At 44.4% G+C, this 9,359-nt stretch overlaps 1 protein-coding gene across 2 annotated transcripts in view; it reads right to left on the bottom strand.

Moving 5' to 3' along the window:
* Positions 1-8,626, bottom strand: part of garnl3 (GTPase activating Rap/RanGAP domain like 3) — a 77,555-nt gene extending 68,929 nt beyond the window's left edge. For both annotated transcript variants that reach the window (XM_084571663.1, XM_084571662.1), the window contains exon 1: positions 7,734-8,626. In XM_084571663.1, the coding sequence (XP_084427789.1) occupies positions 7,734-7,831 (98 nt within the window). In that variant the 5' untranslated portion in view covers positions 7,832-8,626. The remainder of the gene's footprint in view (positions 1-7,733) is intronic.
* Between the last annotated feature and the right edge of the window lie 733 nt (positions 8,627-9,359).

Raw genomic sequence — 9,359 nt, forward strand, 5'->3', positions numbered from 1 at the left:
TAATATCCACATTTCAACAACTTAATTTGAGCTACATCTTTACAACCTGAAAGTGCATGTTTCTGCAGGAGCTTTTCAAACTGCATCGCTATTATTCTCTCACGTCTTGTTCTGTCGCTCGCCCTCTAACCAAGAAGAGGTTTTGGCTGGCCTCCTGCGAAACCGCAGGGTAAAAATGTACAACAGTAACCCTTCACGGGCTCCATTTCCTCCTCCGTCTCTCCTGGATCATGCTTTGAGGGTTAGGAAGGGGGCAGCGGACTAGCGTGAACCAATGCACAGCACAGTGTGCTATGCATTCTGTGCAGACTCACTTTGGGCTTTGATACTCTAATCTCTCGCACTTCAGCACTTTCACTTTGCGTCACCCTTGACAGAGATTGGGGAAAAACAAAAAGGAAATTTATTCAACACTCCCCAGATTACGAGTCGTGTAAGGCTTGCGGCAGAGCTCAAGGTGGCCACATCTCAACCCAGCTTTAAGTGCAGCTCACTCTACGCTGGGCATACTCCAGCCAACTATAATGGGAAATGTTTTTCCAGCCTCCGAGCTTTCTTGGAGCAGCACACAGTGCATTTTAATATGTAGGTATGCGTCTTAAAGCCCTAAATGGAAGCAGATGTTGCAGTCGAAGACTAAAAGTTTACATAGGGTTGTAATCAAGTGAGGGATTTTCTTTTCTTTCTTTTCTTTTTTTTTTTTATTTTTCTTCTAGTAATTTGAGTCTATTTTTCTGTCTAAATGAGCCTGCATTGTGCGCATGGCTAAACTGTGCCGGGCTGCGCTGAGCTATGCAGCCACATATGGGAGTGATTACAGTCCAGTGTTTATCAAACCTCACCGAGGGACTGACTGTACGGCAGAGCAGAGCAGAGCAGAGCCAGCCTTGTGCAGACTATTTCTGTTTCCCACCTACAGCCTTCTACGGGCATCGGACAAGTGATACGATATTCAATGGATGCAGTCACGCTTCCCCGTGTGCAACATTTTTGAACGAGAAGAAACAATTAGTTGTCTAGTCAATTAGTCAATCACTTAATGGAGAATTAATCTATTTTCATATTCATAATTAAGTAATATGATTATGTATTTAACAGTAATTGTGGAAAAAGTTGTATGAAGCTGTTTGTGTCTCCAGATGGAGCTGTGTGAACTTGAAAAATAAAAAGAAATCTGGGAATTTGTGGGTGGAAAGAAGCAGGTTTACGGTCACACTACTCATTTCTTTTTATGGTTTAAAGCTAACATAACTCTAGCATAACACACGTAATTCTCTGAGCAGACTTTTGGCAGTCAATTTGCATGGTTTGTAACATGGTGCTAGGTTTTGATTCTCTTACTCTTGTGAGGCACATATATAGGTACATCAGTGGTGGACCGTCAGGGCCAGCAAAGCCTTCTCTGCTGGCCTAAACTTTATCAAAATCACTGATTTATATTTTAATATTTTCCCATTAATCTTATTAAATATTACCCAACAGCCTATTCTTTTAATTTTATGTCTGTCTCTCAGCTTACATTAGAGCTTTTATCCAATCATATTTCAGTCATCATGTGTAGTCGGAGTGAAAGAAATCTGCCTGGGCCCTCACAATTAAAGCTGCAGGCGGCTGAAGCTTGAAACACATAATGTAATGACGCTGTTCCTTTAACCAATCACATTTCAAGTTCGTATTCTTAGGCCTTCTCTGTGGCCTACGGTAGCATTTTCGCGTCGTCTGATTGGAGGGTCAGTGCGTTGCTCCGTTTAAGCTAGCGGTTCACGTTCATCTCTTGCGAGCTGCTCCCATTATCGAACTATTTTTTGAATTCAGGATGGCAGAAGGAGGAAAGGTTATCGATTTGTTTGAAGATCTTAGAGAGTCATATTCGCGGCGGACTTTGAAATGAATTATATTTACATCTTTTATGTATATTTTTGACATTTTATTGGGTCAACATCGATGTTTCTGCTGGATTTGACATATCTGGTGTTGGTGCGGAGCTGTAGGGCAGCGGTGGCTGCAGTGAGTGAGAGGAGACTTTTGTCTTGCTTTAGTAATGGCATTCACCTTGCTATATGTGATACGATGCAACGTCCCATTTTATTGTGTAGCCTATGTTGTTGATGGTTTCTATAGCGATCGTATTTTAAGAGGTGTTCTGAATGAGGTTGGCCACTGAAGGGCTAAGTGGAAAATGCACGGCCCGCCACTGGTATATACACTGTATTTGGGGTTGGGTCCAACTAGAAATGTGCAGATGTGCAGATGTTGCCATCCACTCTGGGAACTTTCAAAACTGCATTAGTCATTTCAGGAAACATTCCTAAACAATATATATTTACAGTCAAATGACATGCAGAAGGAACATCAGGTGGAGGTTTAACAGAACAACTCTGCAGAAAGAGGAGCTTTCTGCAGAGTTGCCACAAACCAACGCTCGTTTCCTTTGAATATGATGACGAAAGTTCCTTTTGGCACAAAACTTAAGCGTAGCGCTGTCATATAACAACATGACTTCAATTTTCTACTGTGATTTGTAACCGATTTAGAAGGCACATACTCCGCAGTCATCATATAAGAAAATAATTTGTTGAACACAATGCATTTTCTGATTTAATTTAGATGATCTGTTGACCATGTGATCAATCAGCCTGTAGAGTCACTTTTCAGACATTGCATTAAAGCTGTCTACAGCCCTTCCTCTTTCTCTCTCGTCTAATGCCAAAACAAATATAACGACAAGTAAAATCCGTCTGTGAGGGCAGCCACAGTATGCAAAGGAGAGGAGTGTCTTAGGTCAGCAAAAATGTCAGTGAGTCCACCGACCCGGCTCCCCGCTGGTTGCTTTATGACAGACCGTAACACAGAGGGGGACCCCAGGAGCCCAGCCCATCTCAACCACTTTCAGCTCTTTATGTTACAGAGCACATCAATGCGCTCCTGCCCGTGAACAATCTGTTCATGTAGTCCCAGATCTAAAAAACAAACTGCATGAAAGCATGTCTGACATCCAAAACATGTGTTCCTCATTCACATAAAGCTTTGAAGCCTTCTGTAAACGCTTCACAGGAAACCACAAGAGGACAAGCCCTAATACATATTTCCTTCTCTCTTTTTTTTTCAAAGTCACATATGCACACAATCCCCTCTTCCCTTTGTTTAAGAGGCATGTGAATTCAGCTCGGTGCACCTCAGCTACATCTGGAGCCAGCCTTGTGCCGATCTGACAAGCGGCAAGCTACGGCAAAGCCCCTGGCAACTGCAGTCACAAAACATTGTGGGCTTGGCAGCGGGCGAGGTTAATGAAGACACTGAAAGCATTTCAAAGCAAACGCACTCAAGTAACCTCTCAAGTGAGGAGTTCAAAGACAAAGGAGGGTGGGAAGGCGAGCGGGTGAGTCCGTCAGAGTTTGAGAAGCTGCAGCCCACCAAGGATCTATTTTTGCTCACTAATGTGGTCGCAGGTGAAGTCAGCGCTGCCATGCTGTCAGAAGCTTTTTGTTTAATGAGTGAATGGAGGCGTGCATGGAAAAGACAGCATGGCATGAGCAAACTGAGTGAAGTGATTAATGAGGAGCACACATTTCAAAACCAACTAATCCACAGGTCAAACCTAATCTTTGCTGCCTACATTGTAAACAGGCTCCTTATCTCGACGTATATGTTTGGCATGGGCTGCAAAATCAAACCGGATCAAGTTCTTCTTCATACTCTAACTGCTCTTTGCCAGCAACATGCCTTGCTTTAAGTTCTGTGCAGCTATCGATGAGAGCGCCTGATAGATTCCACACAATGAGGTTAGTTTCCACCGCATCTGAAAATGCTGATGATGCCGTTGGATTCACGAAAAACCGTTCTGCTGACTTTTTGCAGTTTCTCGATATTTGCTTCCTCAGGACGACATCTTCCTCCTGTGGTCGGAGTTTGTACGTTTGCTTCGCGGGTACGCCGTCGCCTCCTGAGTAGCAGTGACCATTCACACAATTCCCCCTCCGTCTCTCCGGCGCTGTCTCTTAGAGTTATGTTTGTTTTTACAGTTTGCGGTCAGAGTCGAGCCAGTGCCTTCTTGGCTCCTTCAAGTGACACCGTGCAGCCTAATCTCATTCACACACGATTAGCAGAGCCTGCCTGGAAGTGCTCTGAGACAGGCCAGAGCCGAGACCTCTGTGACTCGACGCAGACACGTTGCAATTGTTATGGAAAAGAATGTAAAAAGACTCTAAGTACGTTAGGATTTGTTGTTCCTGGAGAATATCCAGAGTCTCTGTCTCAAGACTTGAGAGTGAAGAACATGCTTTGTGTGTGCTTGCTTATGCACCATTATAAACTCACGCTCTGTTCACGTGTAAAGTGATTTTCTCCTTTCCCAACGGTTTGCAGCAGACAATTGGTCGTTCCCGGATCTGACTGTGTGGATAATCCTTGTGTATATTTCCCATATATGGTTCGCGAGGAGTAATGAAAAACAGGACATAAAATATTCCTAGCATATGGACAGAGTGAGCTCTTGCTGCCGTCATTGTTCTCAATCAGAAACCACCAATGCTGCCGTCGCTTTGTTTGAGTTCACCTGATGCTCCAAGGCAGCCATCGGCACGGTCAATGATGAATCTCCCGGTAGGAAACAAAAGCTGTGGACAATGTTTCCTTGCGTGCATCATACGTCAAACGACTAGTTTAACTCAACAAACCACCAACAAATCTCTTGTCACCACATCACCACAAGTCGCCCCCTTAAAGTTTTCAGAATGGACGTGGATCATGACAGATGCAGAAGAACCAGAGATGGTTCCAAAATCTGCTGCTTACATTTCCCACAATGCAACTGACAGCTCAGCTTAAGAGTTCAAAGCATTACGCAGCCTCCAGCATCAATAAGCAGAGATGAGGAGAATTTTACACAACTCCCCGGAGACATGGATTGCCTTCTCACATGAAGTCGTACTCCCAGAAAAGTAAACATACACGCAAACAACTGTACGGACATGCACGTACGCCGCGCAGACATGCAACCACCTGCATCCCACAACCAGCCAATCAAATTTTTTTCTGCTTTTACCTGCAACTCTGCGGCTTCCTGCCGTCAGAAGAGAATATCTGCCAACTGGCAGTCCGCTGCCTTTGTTAGATAAGGCTTAGTCATGATGAAGTGGTGTCCAAAACACAGTTGGAAACAATAATGTTACGGGATGTGTTCATACCAATAGCTACGGATTAACTCCGAGAGATTAGCACAGATCGTTTACACAGATTTACACTGTTAATTTAATTTACATGTGTATGTTCTGTATGTGAAATGATGGAAAATGAACTGGCTATTAACTAGTTTGATAATTAATGATATTTAATGATGTTTTTCAAGCATCTCAATGCGAAGATGCACTTTTATACAAGATGTGTTCGCGTTTTTCACCACTTTCATATACGTTTATGGCCTAAGCAGTTAATCAGTGAGCTAAAAGACGCTAACACAAGCATTAGCGGCAGCCCTGGAGAGTCATTTTAAGTGTTGGAAGATGTTTCCCCACTGTGTGTGTAGCCTGGAGGAGAAAAGGAGGCCAGATCAGTGTCTAGATAAAACCACCTCATGACATCCTTCCACATGCAAATGCCCGGGAACACTTCAGCTGGTGTGTGCCGGAGAGAGCATGTGCGATCATGCATGTTTCTGACATACAGAGAGCGTCCTTATGAAGCTGTCACAGTGTGTTCGGTCCGTGTGGTCATGCAGCGGCGCAGTATAATGAATTATACACAGACTTCTCAGCAGCGGCCCCTTCACTTGAGTGTCTTTCGTATCCCCTCAGTATAGCGGGGAATCCATTTCCCCCATCGCACTTCAGGCCTGGCTCTGATTGATTGTCTGTTAAACTGCTAGTGCCTGAGAGACAAACTGCCAGGAATCGTCACAATGCGACTCCGGCTCCGCGGCGTACGGAAATGGAACAAGCTCTTTCACTAAACAGGACAGATCAGGCTAATTAGAAGGGATGTGTAATTTGAAAGTAAGTACTTGGCACAGAGATGGAGAAAACCTCGCCCCCACACGCACCGTACGCCATCAATACAGCACAAGCCTCTATTGGGAAAGTGAGACCTGGCAGCGTGGACGCAGACGCTTCCAGCACACAAGTCTGTACCAGCACACACATACTGAGACAAAGTTATCAACCATAAGAGGAACGGAGCGAGATCCGTGAGTATATTTGCATTTGCGCACACCTCCGCAGACCGTCTGAAATAGCAGGAAATTAGAGTGAAGGTGGGAGTGGAGGAGATGATACGACTAGAATGAATCTGCAGATGATGAAGTCGAGATAATGAAAAGGTGAGGTTCAGTGAATCAGCAGTCGAAAGAAAACGAATCAGCAAATCGTTTCAAACCAAGTATGACAATCATTTAAGGATTTTAATTCTCAAACGAGAAAATTTTCTCATTTTACAAGTCTTACATCTTTTATTGGGCATTTTCCACTCCACCTAAAGATCAATATTGTCAAAACCAACCAAGTCAGGGTCTCCAAAGCACAAACCTATACTTTAACCCATACCATGAACTTATTTTGACCCACTTCAGACTCGGGATTACCTCAGTGTTGATCTTAAAACTGGCGGAAGTGTCTTTATGTGACATTAAAATCCCTAAAGGACACATTAACCATTAAAAATAAGTAACAAAAAAGGTTGTCAACCAAGAAAATAATCGACAGATCAATTGCTACTGTAAAATAACTGTTGCAGCTGCAGCCCTAATGAAAACACACCGTATGACCTCAAGTTGCCGCTCTGTCACAAGTTCTTAGCAAACAAGTCCCTGGAGGTATTGTGGACAGGGAGCAATTATGCAAAGAGGAAGGAACTGGTGTCACATCAGTAAAAGTGACAGCCTCTAAGCAAACCAGTGATTCACTGGTCCAGGCCGCACAACACAAACATGTGATGGATGGATTTAGACCACATAGGGTGCAGAGCAGGTCGGTGTCATCCTGCCGGCCGTGCCCACCTGCAGGAGGTTTACCAAAGCCCATTTGTATCACACAGAGTCACATCAGCTGCAAGTGATGTGGTCTATTTGTCACCGAGACCTCATGCATTCGTGTGTCTCACAAGTGTCCAGCTTGTTTAAGACTACAGCAGGGGACCTCATCCAAAAACATCATGTTTTAAGGGAGATGGAATTAAAACCTGGATATTTTCAGCCTACTGTGGAACCACTGACAGACCTCAGACACTGTTGGTCCTGTGCTGGCCAATTACCGCCTGATTTGGGCTATAAAATGACGATGGACCGTGTCCTGCCACCGAGCAGATCTGTCAATATTGCGGAGTCAGGTGCAGACAAAATGTACCCGTGCGTAACGCATCCCCCCCCGGTCCGATAAGAAATGTGAACGCACGGCTCCGACATAAACATGATAACACGAACAAAAGGATGTAATTTTGGCCATAAAGGAGGGGAATCTGATGTGGTTATACGATTGCACTCCTTGGATACGTGTTCCCATATCGCTCCTTATCTATGCGCACACACATGGCCGGTTCTGGCTAAATCCCCGGTCCATAAGGCGAAAAAAAAAAAACAGAACAGAAACTCACTGGGTGGCTTCGCGAAAAGTGCCACTTCCAGGCAGGAGCTTCTGTGACACATTCTGGCCATTTTGATCGCCCCCTTCGTCCCACACCAAAAAAAAATATATATATAATAAATAAATAAATGAAATCGCCCACCATTCAAAAAGAGCACCCACCTGGTAATCTCGAAGCTGCAACCCTTCCGAAGGAGCAAGGCTCTCTTCCGCATGATGCCTTTGTCTCTGCCGAGGTACACATTTTTATCTGAATTCATGGGTGCTGGACGAGCAGGTAGACTCGTGGAGACAGCAGAGCTTTGTTTCAGGAGGGTTTTTTGAAAAAAAAAAAAAAAAAAAAAAAAAAGTCAAAAAATCAGCAGTGGGCTGCGAGAGGCGGAAGAGGGGGAAGAGAAACACAAGCTGTCCGAAAAAAATACGAGAGAGGGAATCCTTGGACGCTCGGTTTCACCTCGGGAGGAAAGAGGAAAGTGAGCGTGCAGACTTTCGCCCCCTCGGGCTAGACGAAAACCGGCGTGATGGAGCTTTTAGAGGTGCATGTTGTCGGGGGTTGGCGGTACTTCCATGCGGGCTTGCGGGAGCGGGACTGCTGCAGTTGTCAGCCTGAAGCGGACTGCGCTGAGAAGAGACTCCGTCGCTCCAGAGATCCTGAACAGTGCAGCTCACGGCACGGCACTACACAACACAACACAGCACAGCGCTCCTTCAGCTTCAGCACGGCACTGAGAGGATGAACGGCAATGACTTCATGAGAGAGAGAGTGAGAGAGAGAGTGAGAGTGAGAGTGAGAGAGAGAGAGAGAGAGAGAGAGAGAGAGAGAGATGGTGTGACCGAGCAGCGACAGAGAGCGAGAATTTGTGCGCTTAAGGTCAAATTAAATAACTTTGTGCGTGGGAAAGGAAGAGACGACGACAAAGTGAGAACTGTACGCCGAGCCCACGTTGCATGCGGTTTCATTTCTGGAGCGTAAAAGTCACAATTCAGAACGGGACACGGTATCTTTAAGTGCAACATGCGAGAAAGTGATTCACTGTCGCTTTTGTCTCTCAGATACAGTAAATGAAACACAATGCACCCGCGTTAACAGTGAAAGCTCCACCCAGAATAAAGTAATTGTATTTGTTTGTTGATTTGCATTTCTCTGTTCCTTCGGGCACACGCGAGCAAATAATACATTGCTGGATATACACTCACCAAACAGTTCATAGGTACTCTGAAAATGAAAGCTTTCTGATATAACAGTCCTGCATTAAACGGGAACATCAGAAACTTGCGTCTGGTCTGTCAACGACCAGATAAAATCTTGTTTCAGCTTGTGTTTTTTTTAATACACCCTGACCTATGCCTGAGAACATAGATACACCACTAAGGTTTTCTACTATTAATACTTTAAAGGCTGATTCTTGCCACTATCTTTATTATGCATCACCTACAGTGTTGCCAGATTTACAACAATTATCGTATGATCGTTTCAGGGCCTGACAGAAAAATAAAACAGTTGTTTCACTCAAATAGCCAAGCCTCTGTGTTTATTCCTTAGGTTATTGCAGTTCCATGCACACAGATTAGCTTTTAATTTTAAATCCACTTTCCTAATGTGTGATATTTTTCGAGTTGTTTTAGTGCGTACGATAGTTTGGGTTAAAATAGAAAAATGTTACAGTAGGCCTACGATATTTCTTCATTTCCCATCCAGCAACACTGATCACCTAGCATCATGCACTGTATAGGCTGCACGTAAGCTTCAGAAGCAATGTGTTGTTTGTTTTTTCTGTCTCTACATGA

This window comes from Chelon labrosus, assembly GCF_963514085.1.
Source record: "Chelon labrosus genome assembly, chromosome: 22".
Classification (NCBI taxonomy): Eukaryota; Metazoa; Chordata; class Actinopteri; order Mugiliformes; family Mugilidae; genus Chelon; species Chelon labrosus.